At 46.1% G+C, this 18321-nt stretch overlaps 2 protein-coding genes across 3 annotated transcripts; both read right to left on the bottom strand.

Moving 5' to 3' along the window:
* Positions 1-321: 321 nt before the first annotated feature.
* On the bottom strand, positions 322-8033 carry LOC137924416 (inositol oxygenase-like). Its single transcript, XM_068767814.1, has 11 exons — positions 7995-8033; positions 7758-7868; positions 7185-7325; positions 4459-4593; positions 3570-3791; positions 2839-3070; positions 2422-2630; positions 1856-1992; positions 1178-1312; positions 779-874; positions 322-474 (listed from the first exon to the last, which is right to left on the bottom strand). The coding sequence occupies exons 1-11, from the start codon at positions 8031-8033 to the stop codon at positions 366-368; spliced, it is 1566 nt and encodes a 521-aa protein (XP_068623915.1). The 3' UTR covers positions 322-365.
* Positions 8034-8767: 734 nt separating this feature from the next.
* su(w[a]) (suppressor of white-apricot) lies at positions 8768-18046 on the bottom strand. Of its 2 annotated transcripts, XM_068767365.1 has the most exons (14): positions 17767-18046; positions 16705-16874; positions 16281-16438; positions 15920-16136; positions 15261-15325; positions 14810-15035; positions 14324-14476; positions 13296-13553; positions 12111-12830; positions 11904-12028; positions 11142-11232; positions 10505-10556; positions 10064-10096; positions 8768-9711 (listed from the first exon to the last, which is right to left on the bottom strand). In XM_068767365.1, exons 1-14 carry the CDS (start codon positions 17958-17960, stop codon positions 9375-9377), a joined length of 2799 nt encoding a protein of 932 aa, XP_068623466.1. In that variant the 5' UTR covers positions 17961-18046; the 3' UTR covers positions 8768-9374. The 2 variants fall into 2 exon arrangements, with proteins under 2 accessions (XP_068623466.1, XP_068623467.1); XM_068767366.1 differs by lacking the exon at positions 11904-12028 and having other exon boundaries at positions 9649-9711.
* Positions 18047-18321: the final 275 nt, after the last annotated feature.

The raw sequence follows: 18321 nt of genomic DNA, 5'->3' as shown, positions 1-18321 counted from the left end.
TGACTTCATCAAGAATCGCCCCCGTCGCGCGGCGCATTAGTTACAGTCCTTTTGCACTTCAACCGAGGCTCGTAGTCTATCGTTGTTCTATAAAACGATTATTGTGGCGGGTCAGGAAGCGAGCAATCAAGTATGAAGGTCAAGTGGTAGATACAACATCAGTAACGGCGGGCAGCACAGAGTACTTTTGGCTGACATAAACCATTCACTGGCTTGGCAGATTATTCTGGATACGCCGCCGCCAACTGTGTATTTTACTTGCCAAACGAACCGGCCAGCTTTAGGAAAGTACGTCGCCGGGGAGTGAAGTAAAACAAAGTATTTTCTCGTAACTCATTAACGTTTATTTAACTGTGAGCAGTGCGCTACCACTCGAGCACGCCGGGGATGTACTTGTCGATGAGCTTCTCGTAGTAAGGCCACAGCGCCTCGATGTCGGGCACGCCCGCGCTCTTCGTGTACAGGTCGTACCGGCTGCAACGAAGGACACGCGTTACTGTTATTCATCAATTATTTAGTTTACAATTGTTATAATATTTAGTTTGAAATTGTCGCTTAAAGGTGTGATAACCTCTGGACGTAAACAGAAAAAGGATACTGTGCTGCACGCACAGCGCCTCGTCCAGGCACCGCGCTCGTCGTCTGAGTCACCACTGGAGTCCTCTCCTGTGCATTAACTAATGCGCGATTGCTTAGAGGATTCGTAAGTATTTGTCGATCTGACACAGTTGGTCGTCCGGGTCGTGCCCGGGGCGACCGCACACGGCATCTGACTTACTTGAACTTGAGCACCCACTGCAGGACCTGCTCGTCCCCGGCGTCGGTGAGGTGGCGGTAGTCCCCGCCCGAGTGCCACGGGTAGAACGAATGGTACCTGTGCACAGCGCCAAACGACCGCGTCACGTGTGGCAACAAGATGTGCGACAAGATAAGAGAGCAGTCTATTTATTGTAAGGGTACATTACTTTCGTTACCTTTAGCATTATTTATTCATTTTATTTATTAAAGATTGCACACGAAATCACAAATCATCAACAAAACAAGCACACTTATCACTTACAGCGCACAATACGATATCTTGAAACATCATTAAACTTCTCTTAGCACTGAACGAAGAACCTGATACCTCCTTCCCTACGGATCTTCAAAGCTGTTTCTCTCTCATTCTATCCCTTACCTTATCATGCAGAGCGCTTGCTGCGGTAGCTTACTCTTGTTGTGCACCAGCACCTGGTACATGTACTCGTCGTGGCCCCAGGACATCAGCAGGCGCTGCAGGCCGCAGTGTGGCGCGTATATTCCGTGCTCCGTGCTGCGCACAATATGTCGCGTCAATAAGCGAACGACGGCGGAGCGACAGTCTCTGGCACCAGAGAGCACCGTAAGGAATCGGATACGGACATAACCTGCTCAAAAAAATACTCGACGAGGCAGCGACGGATGCCCCGTCGCGGCTACTTTGTGATCCAGGTCTCGGTACAAAATGGCTGAGGAATTTTAAATCGTTTCAAAGAAGGCTACTAGAAAGCATCTCGTTCGTAGACGTTAAGGGCGGGGACCTTCATCGTCCGCTTTGAGCGAACCCAGAGAGCACAGCATCAGGAAGTAATCTCGTCCCGCTGCACTGTGAAGGCACGGGGCGAGGCATGTTCCGTGCTATTATAAAGTACTAAGGGTGAATACTGAACCTATTTTATCGGGAAAGACCAAAGAAAAAGACGTGACCGTGACATCTTCCCAGAGGGAAAGGCATCTTATGCAAACACAGGATATATCCTCCTCGAAACGAAAATAATGGAGTTCTTCCCTTACAGCATCGTAACGACATTCTTCTGTGAGTTGGCATTAAACTCACTTGTACTTCGGGTTGTAAGTATCAGGGTTGTCCTTGAAACTGTCCGGTCCGTAGACGATGCTCTTGGCCCACTTGCAGCCCACGGGGAAGGTGTCGCCGACCACGCACCACTGCGGCTCGCCGTAGAACGCCATCACCTGCGAACGTGCGAATATTGTACACCGCTTATACGGTGAATGGTGCTTTATCAGAGCTGGTGTGGACGCGTTAAAGTGTCGACGTGTTTATAGTTTTGCTTGTGAATTAAAGTGTGGATGTGTCTTTGAACAGAAGCGGACTCGTGCTGTCGGCGGGAGGCTGGCACAAGCTTCGGCGTCGGTAGGGACCTCATCAGCTCATCGCCGCCGAGCGCGGGCGATACAGTGAAGCGCTTTTGCAGCTCGCTCCCAAGTGACAGAGAGTTTGTTAACGTTTACACACTCTCACATGCATCTTAGCTATAAATTGCAAGTTCATTAACATAAGTAATAATGATTAGCTAAAGAGATAAAAAAATTAATTAACAATTCCGCGGCACTTTTCTACGGGTATCATCCAATTTTACACCTACATCTAGCACGTCTCACCTTGCCCAAGTCGTGGATGAGGCCGGTGAGCTGGAACCAGTCCTCGTCGGGATAGTCCTGCCGGATGCGCTCCGCGGTCTGGAAGGCGTGCACGATGTTGGGCAAGTCGGTGTCAGGGTCCGACTCATCCACCAGCTCGTTCAGCTTGATCAAAGTGTCCTTCACGGTCGCTCTGAAGTGGTTGAACTTCAGCCACTTTTCGCGTTTCTCTGATAAACGAAAGAATTAGTTTATTTCATTAAGCAGATCGGAGCGGGTCAGTCCTGAGCGGCGCGCTTATCAGAAAGCAGGAGCTGCTGATTGCAATTTAAAGTATTACATGAGGTTGATTAAAGCGTTCCGCTGCAAAGGGGCCATTAGGCGCTCGCTGCGAATAGAGAGGAAGAGAGAAGACTGCTGGCGCTGCCTTATACTCACTGGTGACCAGATCGACGGTGACGTGCGTGTGCATGGCGTAGTAAGTGCGGCGCACGCGCTCCCTGACGGGGTCGCCGTCGTCCGCGGAGTAGTCGCGGAAAGCGAGCAGCGGCTTGTCTGCGAACACCGGCTCGGGCCGCAGCAGCCGCGACGGGTCCGGGAGATGCGCCGCGCCGCCCTGCCGGACAACCGCCGCCGTCAGCCGTACCGTCGAGTGCGCGTTGCAACTAATCTATGTCCCGACGGCACTCACCGTATTAGCCATGGTCGTGTTCGCTGCGCTGCGCTGCGCTGCGCTGTGCTGCTGCAGCATTGACTGGCGCACTCGGTCCGCGCCCTTATATATGCACGCGTTCAGATAAACGCGGATTTCATTTATCCGTGAGATTATCGCACAAGTGCGCAGCACTGCGCAGTAGGGCTGCGACGATAGCCCGAGATAGTCTCAGGGTTGTGAACAGCAGCGCCGGCGCCCCCGTGTCCGGTTCAAAAATTGAATCAAGGTATCATTGATTTATTTATTAAAAAGATTAAATTGCAGGCTAGTGTCATTACGTCCGCAGCGTTCGGTCCGATGCCGCTGTTCGCCGCTTTGGTCGTGCTACTCCCGCAGTAGAATCATTCTTCGCAGCACAAGTACGATAGCCTTCCAACACTTTTCCTGAATACTGTGTAAACGTGTTGAGAATTCCAAGCGCAATACCTTCTGCAATCGCTAAGGAATGTTTCACACCGGCACCCCGCCGGCGTCGCGCGAGGGCGAAGGCACGGGCAGCGGCGGTGCCCGCGAGCGCCCGCCGGCAGTATAGTCCATGTGTTATTTCCTTTTCGCTCTCGTAGACTTCATCGCAAGGCCGGGCAGCGCTGAATGCCGGCGAACTACTCGGATTTTCGTCTGTCGCGGAGTCTGCAACTTTTAAGACGATTTTTTCACATACTCCGATGAGAGTGTTCTATTGCGAGAAATGTTATGATAACCATTACATGATCAACAAGACAAGAACTTGTGATCCTCGCTACTTAGCGCTACAATCAAATATCCGGTCGTCTGCGGTCGCACGCGGCGCCCGTTTACGGGAGGCTATCGAAAATTTATTTATTTATAAATTCTGTAGTCAATGGCGCCGATCATTTATTTAAATTTAAAATAAAAAAACACATACTAAACTTATTTGAGTTCATGATATTAAATAATGTGTGCCCACGCCTACGCTGTGGAAACCAGCGGGTCGACTGGAAACTGACAGCTCTGCCGCCCGTTTATCAATATGCCAATATTAATTAATATCTGATAATTTCCATTGAAAATACTAATCGCGATGTACAATCTTTTGTTATTGCCGCTGATTCGTCCGGCGCGCCCGACCGCGAGCCCACCGCGCGCCTCACAGAGCTACACGCTCGTTAACTAGCTGTAGGTGCGCATGCTGTGAATAGTATAAGTGTTCAATGAACTACGGAGCGGCGTTGCATCGGCAAGTGGACGACATTCGCATTCCCGGCGCGCCATCTCCACTGTTACAAATGTCACGTAACAATTGTAGAAATAACTCGCCAAAGTAAAAATCAAATTAAATTTGTTCGTTATAATGTGTGTAATTAGATTCAAAACCAAATTACTTGTTTCTTCTCTTCAGCTGACAGAGGCCGCGCGGCGCGGGTCTGCCGCAAAGACCGCTGCGATGAGCGGTCCTGCGCTGCATTCGTCCGGAGACTTCCCGCGACCTGGACTACGTCATCAATCCACGATTCCACCTGGCAGAGAAACTCTGAGCATAGCCCTCTCCATTATACACTGGTTGACTCTGAGCCTTCCTATCAGGCCCGTTGTCAGCGACCGCGTCTCGGATTCGTACATCACCACTGGCAACACATTGGTCAAAGACCGTCGGGAAAATATTTGGAAGCTCACCGAAGGCTGCCGTCCGAGTTAAATTCGGCGAGTGATCTCTTCCTGGACTTTCTTGGACTTGCCAAGCTGGGGGGCTTGTCCTAGATATATATATATATATATATATCTAGGACTGCTCATATATATATATATATATATATATATTATTTGTTTTGTGTGACATAAGCGTGAAACGAGCAGACTGCGGGACCGGCTGAGTTCTTTTCGAAGGCAGCAAAAGCTCGGTAACATTATCTATCGGTCTGCATATGCAAGCTGCCTGACGGTAAGGAGGTGGTGAGGAGCCACATGAGCACGCCTTCTTGTCCTGTCCCGATCGCAACTGCTGTAAAGACTAATATTGTTGCCACTTGGACCTTCATATTTTATTTTGCACTTCCTAATCCACGGACTCTTACCAGCGCCAACATAATCCTATTGTTGACAGTTAACGGACCTCGAGCAACAGGACTATAACTGATGCGCCGCGCTACGATGGAAACTTTCCCTAACATTATTTTCAAAAGTGTATAATTAGCCATAAAGCTTTGACAGATTTAGGCATTCTGTGAAAATATTCCATCCAGTACAATCATTCGGTTTACTTCGCACAACGGTCTTATATCAATTAGAATAAAGAACCTCACCACTCCTTGGCTACTCTATTCCTAAACTAAACTACCCAGATAGTAATAGGTACCAGGACCCTGCTTGTCTTCTGTAACGTTTGATTTTGCATCGATCTCTTGTTAAGCTCCTGTATAGAAACGCAAGACAATCATATCGATAGCTTATGTTCAGTGTTCACGACGGCTGCACATTCACAACGGGGTGGACAGTCCGCGCGCACGCCTCGCGCTCGCCGACGCTGTTTGTTCGCATTCATAGCTTTTTATTCCCTTAATGGATTGACTGTTATACTGCAATTGCAATACTCATGCCGCTTCTCATCTCATATTATAAAATGATTGTGTGTACAACGTAAAATAATATGAACACACGCACAAAACAACTACAAGCAATGCAAAGGGAGGAAAGCAATCAATGTAGCGAGATTAGACAGTAAGATGTTGATGCAACGATTATTAGTTAACGGAATAGAAAAGTACTTGTTATAATCTAAGATTTATTATGAACATTCCGGTGCCTCTCGAAATTTTAAACGCGGAACTATAATTTTTTCTAAATATTTGTTATTGACAACAATCCTGCAATTCAACAAAGCGATTTCTTGTTGACCTATGATCTTCAACCTTATAGACTGCTACCAGCACCAGCAGCAGGCATCTGCGCTCGCATCGTCAACTCCCTTTTGAGAGAAAATTTGTGAAACATACATAATGAAGGTACTAGTGAATATAGAAGAAGTATCTAGAACGTTCTCAAAAATACCCGCGTTGTACATTTTTTGCCCAGTGTCGTGGCTCAGAGCGATTGCAAGATCGCCTTATGATAAAAAAATAATCATAATTATTAGTCGATTTCAACTTATTTTCAAGCGGTTACGATTCAAATTAGTAAACAGTTTAAAATACTTTAACACTGTAACATGCAAAAACGTAAGCAAATAAAATCTGAATTAATAAATATATTAGTAAAAATAAAGGCGCGGTCGCTGAAGTCTGTGGAATACAGATCCTAATAAAAAAATAATTTGGTTGTTGTAAAAACACCTTCGTAAATCGTAATGAAACACTTTACTGATATAAATAACAAGTACATCATCTTATCTATGATGTAACTGCAATGTACACACACAGCACTGCGTTGGCTGTACTAGCATTAAGTTGTTAACAATTTATTTAGTTTTGATTAATTGCAGCTTATTTCAACTATCTGAGCCGTTGCGTTGTTCATTTTTAATTACTTTATTGCGTTAGTAGCGGTCGCGTTTATATATACAGTCGTACAACATTAAAAAGGACCTACTAGTATATTCGATACGTTATTGTTATTGGTGTCTCCAAATAAATGAATGCCGGTAGCAGGAGAGAACAGAGGTTTCCCCACAATACAAAGCTGTTAGAGGAAGAAGAAAGGAGTCAAATCTTCTTGGAGTAAAAATATATTAAGTAGAAGTAGAGCAACAAAGTCTAAACGGGTAAGAATAGAGTGAGAAAACAAACTGGGACAGTACGCGATATAGAAAATAAAAAAGCAAAAAAATGGAATGTAAAATATTTAAATAAACAAAAGTAAATAAATAGAAAAATATAAAACGTATATGCAGATTTCTGGTGGTAAAGGTGACGTAAGAAAGGGAATAAAAGTGTGGAAAGGAACGGCAGAGAATGTGACGAATTAAAGAAAGAAGGATGAATATAAAATAATAGAGGAAGATGAAAATAAAGTTAGTGAAAAGACAGAGGGATGTAGGAGAAGTCTCCAAGAACGGCGGACGAGTAAAATGAAAAGTTCGCTGTCGCTTCAGCTGCTCGGAGCGCTAAGCGCGAACTCGCGGGTGCGCCTGCAGACGAGGAGACGAGACGTCTCGATCCCAGCGCACCGGAGACCTCAGCGTGCGAGCAGCGGGCGCTTCCGGCTTTGGTAGCGACCGGCAAGTGTCCGGGCGGACCGGATATCTCATTGTTTGTTGCTAATATCAGAATATTACAACAATTATATATTTAACAATTAACTATAAAAGGGCTTCCACAGTCACGCGGCGTATGAATGGAGGTCACATATGTATCCGTGTACTGGTGGTTTATAATCGTAGCATTTTCTATTTATAATTAGAAGATTTAGAGTAGATCTTGTCTAATACATCCTCGGGCAGAAACAGCCGTAGTTCCATGCCAACAATGCGCTCGTTCCGTGTGCCGTGGGCGAGTCGTGGGATAATGAATGTGCCACTTAATGTAACTTGTGGTGCGGCGGCTGCAGGCGACAAACTGCTGGTGTGTGACGGTGTCGTCAGGGTGCAGCGCGCGCGAAATCCTGCTGAAAACTGTCCTTATAAATAATATAGATACGTTAGCGGCGCAATGGATTAAGTAATGTTAGTCGGAACGTTGTGCGGGTGTACCGAGAAGTGACTGCCCAAGCCCAGGTCGCCTCCTCCACCGAACTCACGCAAGAGCGCGGCGGCTTCATCCAACGAAGCCGTAGTATGTAGCGGCCCGGGCCGAGACTGTCTCTGGTGCTCACCAAATTAACTATCTCAAAAGATCAGAGCGAGAAGAAATGCAGCGGTGAAAGTTGTCAAAAAAAATGAAAATTTTTACTTAGTTTCATTTTCCTATTGGCAATTTATAGATGTTGCCTTGATGGCTCCTACGGGCCGGTACACACATATCGCCATATCGCACCACACTGCCGGAGCGGGCGGTCGCAGAGCATTTAGGCTGCCTGGGCGGGTACAGCAGGCAACGAGCAGGTGCAAAGGCAACACTTCAAATTCCCTCGGCTGCTCGTATGAGCGGGGACATCACAAAATGTTGTCGTCACAGTCGCGCTGTACGCTGAGCGTCGGTCACGGCCCGCCTGCGCGCTGCCTATTTCTTATTAGAGTAATTTACTTTGGTTTAGAATAAAGTTAAAAGGTTCACCAGGCAAGTTAATAAATCTTTTTTCTATATCCAAAATAATATATTTTGAAAACTATTGTATTGAAGTTTGTGAAAGGGATTATAGCGCAAGAGATACGAACGAGTGTGTTGCGCGCGGCTCACAGACCAGGATCCGTTTGGAACCGCTTACAATGTGACGCGTGTGGTCAGTTCGGTAAGTTTTTTATCAATGAAAAGTGTGCAATATGAATAAACTTTTGCATCGGACACCCGGAGCGCCCGCAGTCGGCCGGCGCGGCGAAAAACAATAAAGTGTTTGCACGCGCGATAACGAGCGCCCCGCTCTCGCGCCCCTCAACGCAGACGTTATCTGCGACAGCAAACATTGAAGGAAAATTTTCCATCCGCTCACAATGGCGAACATGTTTATGGTCGCAACAGACGCGGGATTATCCGCCGGTAACTGCATGCGTTGGCGCAGACAGCGGGGACGGGGGGTCGGGGCGAAATGAAACACGTGTTTGATTAAAAAACTATCTATATGTTCAGTCACTCCGGCTGGCGACGCCAGCCCCCGGGGGCGCTCGGGGGCGCAGGCACCCGTTCCCTTTCACGTAGACAACGTGTTCGTCCGGCACTGTTCACAAAACTACTGCAATTGTTTATCGTTGCATACGTTTAAGATCTGTTATTAATCCGACAGATTCACGTGTACAAACTCATGCAAGTAATGTAGACGCGCAATAGTCCTCGTGCGCGACGTGTTAAAAAATACAATACGATAACACCGCACCGCCACAAGGACATCGATATTGTTCAGGCGTGTTGTTTATGTTTTAAGATTCGTTATCAGTTGGGAGGCGGCGCGACGTCGGTCCCGACAAGTAGTATCTTCCTCGTAAACACACATTACCCTGATATATAGCACTACCCGCTACCCGGCGCTAACACAGAGCTAACGGCGCCGACGCCTGATGGAGTTCGTTGTGTACAAATAATGCGTTTTGTTGTAAACATGTTGTTATTCTTATCACTGAATTAGACCAGTACAATATGAATATGTTTTTGATTTATAATAATAATTCAATAATGTCTATATTGAGGCGCTATCGCCGGGCTCGAGGCGCTCGACGCTAGGCGGGCGGGCGGCTGTCGGGCGTGCTGGCCGCGCTGTCGCTGGACCACTCGCCCTCGCTGTACTCCCTGCGCCCCCTCCTGCCGGCCGCGCGCTCCGCGAGCTCGCCCTCCTCCCCGTCGTCGTCGGACGTATCTTCCCTGAAGAGCGTACGCTGCGTGACGTCTACGTCGAGGCCCAGGTCCCTCGTGGGCGAGGCGGTGCGGAGCTCCTTGAGCGTGTTCGTGAGGTCGATGTTGATCGGCGCGTCCTCTTCCGGCTCGCTCTCCCTTCTCCTTCTCTTCTTGTCTCTGGAGCTGTGCTTCTTATCTTTCTTGCGCTTCTTCTTCTTGGACCTACAAAGAAAGGGTCAAAGACAATATTACATCTCCACATTGAACCGCAAACTGAAAACCGAGAGCGTGGAGATGAGGCTTCACTCCGCGCAATTTTGAATTTCTGGTATTCAAAGCTCAAATAAATACGAATAAATTCACTGTTTACAACATTTTAGTTAGCATTGTTGTATTACAGTAGTGCAATGACAAAATGTCATGGTTACCTTTGTAGGAAACTACAATATTATATGAGAGTCCCCGTGCATATATTTAATTAAAATGGCAAAGGGAATATTTGACAAGGAGGACACGAGCCGCATCGCGCCGCATCGCACCACACGGAGGCTATTATGGATCAACTTCGACTCACCCGTCTTGCTCCGACTGCTCCTCGTCAGACGACCTGCGCAAAAAATATAAAGTCAGCCTTGTAGCGCCACCAGCGGGCGCGATAGGTGCGCTTCAACATCATTTGTTTGTGGGAAAGAGTCTCAAGCCAATGGGCTATTCGGCCGCTCGGAGCGTGCGCTGGCGCACCCCAGGGGACAGCTCGCACTGCCTCTATTGCGCAGTTAGTAATTCGACGGCAGCACTCCGGCAGGTGCTCGAGGAACTTAGCTCGTGCCGGGGGGCTGTCCATGCAGTTGTATAGAACAGCTGATCATGCAACATTTTTTTTTTGATACCATTCTATACAGAAACATTGTTGTCGTTTTGCAGGCAATGACACACAACAATCTTAGAGCTGCTCATCCCAGGGCCTTCCAACGTCTAAGTAGTGATCAACAAAGATAAGTTAAGTACAACTCACTTGTGCCGCTTGCGTTTGCTCTTCCTGTGCCGGTTCAGCTCCTCGTCGTAACCTGCGGACAGCGCGCGCCGACATTACTGTCACGTCTCAAACCGCGGCGTCATTGCAAACGAACGCAACAAATCAATGATCTCTTTGTCAATAGAATTATTAATGGAGTCGTGTCAGTGGACCACATCGACCAAGCTGCCGCTGAGTCATAGAATTAGTTGTAATTATAGCTCCACAGACTAATCCACCTGCTCGACCGAACCCACTCCATCATCACTCGGACCTTCACATATTCAACATTTTTGCGGGTACGGTCAGACGACTCTTAGCAAAAATATTTTTCTAACACAACTGACTCGGTAGATGGTGCTCAAACTGTGACATTTTGGTTATCATTTGTGTATATTATTATAATAATATCTACAAAAGTTATTATAAACATAATAATATGATGGTTTTGTCCTATTTACTGGTTTAGTTCAAACATGCACGTGGAATGAGTAGTGCGAGTTAATTATTAGGGATCTGTTAGTTTTTTTTTATGTCATTTTACTATTACTCATGTAATGTTTCTTAATAAAAATAAATAAACAATTGTGAGCGTTTGTTTGCTCTGGGCGTCCGGGCGCGGCGGCGGCGCACTCACCTCGTCGCTCCCTCCGCCTCCTCTTCTCCCGCCGGCGGCGTTTCTCTTCCTCCTCTTCTTTCTTCTTTCTCAGCGTCTCCAGCGTGTCCACCTGGAAACGTAAACCAACGGTTCTATTCAGAAACTCAACACAACAAAACCAAGCAGTCGAACTATGAATTTAGCTTCGGTATATTCGAACAAAATGATTTTGGCTGCTCACTCAAGTACTTAATGGGAATCACTGATTGAATGAATACAATAGTCCTGAGGGTTAGGGTTAGTAGTTACTAGGAGATAACTCTCCTTTGTATAAATATATGCTCAACCCTTACTTAGGCTTGAAAAGGATTCATATGATTGCTTTACAAAAACTAAAACTCTCGACATACTTTATTGTACGCACGTAAGTAGTCAATTACAATTTGCACCTCCGTCATGGAACCAACTTTTATTTTAGGAAATACACAGCATTGAACAAGTTTAAAATAGTTTTGTTAGCGCTTGCAAGTAGAAGAAAGTAGCTGGTGTTTAATTATTTAAAACTAAATAAGGGAGAGATCGATTCCCCCGACCTCCTGTCTAAAATGAATATAAAAGTACGCAGGCGCGGCGCCCCGACACAACGCACTCGCACGTGCGCATGCAACGCGTCACCCGGCTACAGGCGGAGCGGTTACATCGCACGAGCGGGCGATTGCTTTAATAGTGCGCGCGGGGAGCGCGGCGTCGGCCCCTGTCCCACGTTCAGAGGTCAAAATAACTCGCTGCGGCGTCACTCACCATGGCGCTGGCCAGCGAGCTGGTTGGCAGCTGCGCGGCTGGGTGCAGGCCCGCGCGCCGCAGCAGGTCGGCAGCGCGCCGCGTCGCGCGCCTGCCCGCGCCCGGCGCCTCCGCAGCGCCGCCCACTGCAACACGACGCCTGCTCAGTCCCGGACGGACCGCGCCGCCAAGCGCGCATTCCCTTACACCATAGTACTCCGTGCCTACCTTTACAATCCGAGTGCTCTCCGGTGAGATCGATCAGGTCGTCCGAGTTGTCCACCAAAGAAATGATCTCGCTCTCCAATGCCTCCTTGCTGACCTTTCTTCTCTTTTTCTCCCTGTCGTGATCCTTCTCCCTCTTCTCTCTCTCTGCACTCCTCCGTTCAAGTCGGCGGGAGTCCCTGCTCGCCGACTTGGACCTGTACTCTCTCTTGCGCTCGGACTTCCGTCTGTCGCGGCTCCTGCTCACAGAGCTTTCCCTGTGCGTAGTTTTGTTTTTGACAATTTCAGGTTTTGGTACATGTACTTGCACCTTTTCTGGTTTTTCTTCTATTTTATTTATACTCTGAGGAATCGTTTTGACGAGGCTTTCTTGGAACACAACTGGCTTCTCTATTATCCTCTGTTCAATTTCCTTTATCTCGGGCACCACGAGGGCAGGTTTCGGCATCTGCTTGACTATAGGTATGGCTTCAAAGGATTTGACTATGGGCAGGTTGTTGGCCTGCGTACCCTCCAGCTTGTACACCACCACTGGGAGCATGTTGTTAACGGGAATTACTTCGGGAATGTTGGACTTTGGAGCTTCTTTCTTCTCCGTTTCCTCATGCTTGTCCTGCTTGGAGCTTTCCGACTCGTCGTCGGAACTGGACTCGTAGGGCAACGCCGGCTTCGGCAGGATGGGGTCCGGCTCCTTGTGTTTCTTAATTGAGAACGACACGACGGCTGAAAATACAAAATCGTACTGAACATCTTAAATGACTACGACACAGTAAACTACTTTCCAAAAAACCTTCGCTATTGTCGCAGTCTGTGGAATACATTTCCAGCAGCAAGGTGCACAGAACAGGATATGAAAAAGAACTTTCATGGCCTTTATAATCTAATTGTATGACATAGGCAGGCTTTTCATAACATATTAATACATTATTTGTGTTTATGTATACTGTGTGCAGTAGCATTCTGAACACTATATCCTGCTTGTCATCATGCACACCCTGAGCAAACCGTTCAATATTTCTATCACATACAGGAAAAGGTAATTACATGTGCTGTTATTTGAATGTAGTTTTGGTTGTGATGGGCAATAGTTTGTGTAAGGTTTACTAAGAGGTTTGTACAATGGCTGGCATGTGGCAATGGGTGTTTAGTCAAAACAATAAGAAAAGTGCGCGGGCGCACCCGGCGTACCGTTGGCGCGTTGCGCGTCGGCGGCGGAGCCCTGGGCTCGCTTGGCGCGCATGAGGCGGCGGTAGTAGGCGTGGTGGGGGTTGCCGGGCTCCAGGAAGGCGAAGCGCGGGTCGTGCTTGGCGCGCACGATGTCCGCGAACTCGTCTCCGTTGCGCGCCACGTATGCCGCCATCTTGTCGATGACCAGCTGCACGTCGGCAGGCGGCACCTCCGCGCGCGCCGACCCTTTGCCCTCGTCCGAGCTGCTGTCCTCCGAATCTGAAAGGATTCCTTCAATTAATGGACAGATGAAAAAGAGCGCAATGCCGCTTGGTTGCTGAAACCCGCTAGCTGAGACAAGACGATATTTTCATTCCATAATTTTCACAATTTGTCAATCAGCTGTGGTTGTGATGCTTCCTCTTCTTCTAAGATCATTACAAAACAGTTGTCCGGATGTCTGCTTCCTGTATACTATTATTCAGCTGAGGCGTGATCGTATTGCAAACTTTTACTATTTTCAATAGCAGCATTCCGCCTACAGCACCACTTTTTTATTAGTAATAAGTAAATATTTCCCTAGAATATAAATATCTTTGTATTACTATTTCTGCTATAGGTGCAATAGTTTTTCAAGCCTTTTTCCAAACACTCTTAATATGTTAAATTTAATTATTCCTTACTATCTTATACTGCAACAAGTTACTGTGCTGTCGTATTACAGCAGAGAAAATAAATGAATGTAACATACTTCAGAGATTTCACTTTATGCAGGTGAGTTGGAACTAGGTGTAAAAGCTTCGAAGCATTTTGCCGTTAAATAAACGATACGTTGATAATTAACACACTATTTTAATTGATAGCCTTAACGCTTTTACACCAATAACTCATCACCTGTACAGATATTAATGTATCCAAGGATGTTCATCAGCAAAGTTATAGCCAACTGAAGTAGAAATATCTATTATTACTGTGTAAGCTTTAAAATTTGTAAAATAAATATATATATTGAATAAATAGTGTTGTGTGGTAGATGAAGAGGTAAGTACCTGTGTCGGTGCCGGTGTCCGAGTTGTAGTTGCTCATGAGGCTGAGGCCGGTGGAATGCACGGGCGCCGGAGGCACGGTGGGCACGGCGGGCGCAGAGACCTGGCGCGGCGCCGCCACCCGCTCGTTCGCTGCAGCCGCGGCCGCCGCCGCCGCTGCGTCGCATGTTACGATTTGAGTACACAGTCTTTGTAAAAGCATTAGCCGCTCTACAGTTTAATTGTAGATTAGTAAATTTTATAGTTAATGGGGGTTCGAAAATTAAACTGTCATTGTTCTTAACGATCTTCATTAAAAAAAAGGAAATTTTGTAAATATCTACCTCCATCCTTTACTTTGATGGGTTTCATAGGGGGCATCTAATTCTATTGATAATGGTTACAGTCCCAGTACCAGGTTTAGTTTACCTAGACAAGAAGTGAATATTAATAGTAATTTGATCTGCTTTGAGTTGCAGCAGCAGTTCTGCAAATAGAGAGCACACTCACGCTGTGCGACGAGCACGGGAGCGCGCACGATGTGTGCGCGGGTCGCGGCGTGCGGGACGTGCGGGGTGAGCGCGGCGTGGGGGGCGGCGGGTGGCAACGCCAGGGGCGCGGTGCCGGGCGGCGGGGGCGTGTCGCGCGGCGGAGGCGAGCCGCGCAGCCGCGACACCAACAACGTGTAGTCGCAGTCGGCGGACGGCCGGTACGCGATGCTCGGGATGGACGGCGCCTGCAACATCTCCACACCTCAAACTTCATGAACACAGCCGCTCGTTCCACCATATGGTACAAGGACATGTGTCCTACCATCTAAAAATCTAATGATAGCTTAATATCATTAAAACTTAGGTTAGGTTGCCCGTTAATATTATAATTATAAACAAATATTGATGGTTTATGGGCTTTATGTTAAAGTTGAATAGCAATTATGTTGTACCTGAGCACTGGTACTCACGGATTCAATGACGGTGGACGCCAAGCTCGGATGCAGGTACTCATCGGTCACTGGCTGATGCTTTTCTGTAAGTAATAAAACACTTCAGTCAATGTATTGACAAGGTACAACACCAAAAGCAACACGCTTGACTACAGACAAACAAAATCTTACAGAGATGATAAAACTAAGGCTCAACGAATTTTTATTTCTGCCTCAAATTATGCTTTTGTGGATTGACCGGGTCAATTAACAACATCAAAATAATTTGTGATTTGAAAACATGAATTATTAATGGTCTGGTACTCCCAGGTAGGTATGATTCTCAGTACTGGCATCACTTTTCCAAGCACCAATACGGGAAGTATAATAGCAACAAAACAAGCCATGATTTAGCTTTCTTGGATGCCCCTGAGTAGAAATGCTATTGTCAATGAATGATAGCCCAAGCCAGGACACACTAGTATGGGCCCTTGAGTCACTTCAGTAGCATCCCTAGCAAAAGCCCCCTTCCCTGGCAGGAGAGCTTCAAACTTCCCTACCTATGCACCCTTACACCTGCGGAATCTACAAATACCACTATAACAGCATTGCAAGTCAGGTGAAAAAAATCAAATCATTTTGATGTGAGTGCTATAGCCTACACATATCATGCGTTAAAATGTGCACCAAATTCTCACCTTCCACAGGATCAGGTGGTTTCTCCGGCCATTTGCCGGCTTTCACCAATGCAATAAGAGCCCTATAATATACATGCAGACAGGAGTCCTTATTCAGAAACTGGAACTGGGGGTTGTCCCCTTGTTTCGCTTTAATAAGTATTTCCATTTGAGTCCCTTGACTTGCAATGAACTTTGCAGTCTTCTCTATGATGGCATTTTGTTTTTGTGTTTCTGGCTGTAAAGAAATAAATTTTCTATAGCATTAATTTTCTAATTCATTCTTAAGAAGAGAGGAGAGGATTAGAATAGAATTAAAGATAAAATAACTTTCTGTCTAATAAATGGAAATGTGAAGACATTAATGAGTAGACTGACTTACAAGAATGATGTCAGGTGGCAAGAGGGCTTTGAATGTGGCAGTAGGCAGGAAGGGTTCATCCACTTCCTGCGGTGGCGGCTCAGGTGGCGGTACACTTGCTTCATAGTTGAACCCTACTTGCCCATAGCCTGCTGCATGTAGTCGCTTCAGCTCCTCCTCTGGCAATGATACAAATTTTCATATTCTTACAATTTGTCAATAATAACCATACTTTTCCTTTAAGTCAATATATTACAGAGTAGATATTGATAAGATGGCCCTGGAAGGGTTATAAGAGAGAACTATATTGTTGTTTTCATTCCTTGTAACGCAATATTAAAATGTGATGCACAATAACATTAAATCACAGAACCAACTAAGGAAGAACACATAGCCAATCTATATCAGGTTGTTTATAGCAAAAGGGTTGTGAAATATTATCTACCTTTATACATTTCCTCTTCATCCTCATCTGTGTGCAGGGCACGATACCTCTCCTCATCACACAGCTGCTCCACATCCTGCTCGGTCCTGGTAAGCTCAACACGCCAGTCAAAGCCTCCAGGTGGCGCCTCCAGGGAAGACAGTTCATGCAGTGCGCCTCGTGCATCATATCTGTGGAAGCAAGTTTAGTGTGTCAATGCCGATGCACGGCTCGTCTGGATTTCTTGCAAATAGAAGTCAGTAGTGCCCTCATAATCATCCAGTACCCTCACACTGAAGTTGTTTATCATGAAATACAACTGTAGTGATCACACACCTTTCAGAAAGACAGTGGTTTGTTTGCAATGGATAAATGTTTTAATGAATTGAATTGTTAAAAAAGCAAGTAGATGTTGTCAACTGACATGTCGAAGATGGAACAGAGTCTAGTTTATTGTTGTTACTACTTGCATACAAGTAATATGCACAAATTATATTAAATAACCAAGAGCTACAAAGAGGTTATCTTTAATTTTTTCACTGTCTTTGATCTCATAAGAGATATTCTGTTTGCATGAACAACTATAGCTGATTAGCTCTTCACATGTGTAATTACAGACCACAGTTTTACTTCCTGATAAATATAAATGTTTGCTGCATTGACATACTAACACACAATCTTGCCCAGAGTCCAGAGGTTAATAAAAATGACAAGTTTAAATAGAGCAATAAACGGTCGGCGGTGAGCAAGCAGCAGCAGGCAACAGCCGTACAAGTCGCGCGTGTGTTTAAATGAAAGGCAGCAAACAAGTCACTGTCGGCGGGTGTAGGAGCGGGTACGGGACCTTAGTGTATACATACGCAAGTGTACCGTTATGTGCAATACATACCACCGGCGCCTGTCACCGTAACATAACGCGGTGCCGCGGCGCGACGCGGCCTCCCCCGGCGCGCGGCGGCGTCGCCCGTCCTCTGCGAAAATCTTAGGGTCTTCCAACAAACTTAATAGTTTCTGATAATGGACATTTGCTTTTTTAATCTTTAGCGCCACATTAACAGTCTTATAGTAAAAAACGGATCGAACCTGTCGATTTTCAACGATTCGTCCCCCATCCACGGTATGAGGTGTTTGCCTTGATCAACGTGCAGGGCTTTATCATCGTCCCTGAACAATTTGCACGAGTAGCCGAACACCAGTAGCTCTTCTTTCTTCTCTTTGAAATCACTCTTTCGCAATATTCCTGATTCACTGTGACCACTGGCCCACTTCGCAGACATTTTACGAAACGCAAATACGCCTCACGCTTTAGCACCACGACCTCTTAGATGTTTTCGAAGTCTTAAACTGACATAGACTGTACTGCACTATGTACAGATAACTAATGACATTAATAGACTCGTGAAATTTTAGACTTTCCTTCTAAACTATTTCAAAATTAGGTAATTATTTTTACATGCATGAAGGAAATTTAATTTATCAACGCGATCTTTAATTAAAATGCGATAATGAAGAGATTGCAAAGTTTTATAAATATAATTAAATTATGTATAAGCAAAAAGATGACATTAACCCAATCTCTTACTATACTTTATGACAAACACTCACAAAGGAATATAACGCCGTTTATGTAAAAAAAAC

Source organism: Battus philenor, unplaced genomic scaffold (genome assembly GCF_028537555.1).
Source record: "Battus philenor isolate CCGP_79_NKW_IND1 unplaced genomic scaffold, ilBatPhil1.0.hap1 SCAF_23, whole genome shotgun sequence".
Classification (NCBI taxonomy): domain Eukaryota; kingdom Metazoa; phylum Arthropoda; class Insecta; order Lepidoptera; family Papilionidae; genus Battus; species Battus philenor.
The sequence above is the reverse complement of the archived record's forward strand: the minus strand, read 5'-3'. Positions and strand labels throughout refer to the sequence as shown.

Excerpts from the sequence above, each read along its gene's own strand:
- LOC137924416 (XM_068767814.1), bottom strand. The coding sequence starts at position 8,033 with ATGGCGATATGTGTGTACCGGCCCGTAGGAGCCATCAAG. Across the intron at positions 3,792-4,458 it reads CAGCTGAAGAGAAGAAACAA|AACACTCTCATCGGAGTATG; the intron begins GTAATTTGGTTT and ends TTCTCGCAATAG. Across the intron at positions 1,313-1,855 it reads ACTTACAACCCGAAGTACAA|CACGGAGCACGGAATATACG; the intron begins GTGAGTTTAATG and ends TATTGTGCGCAG.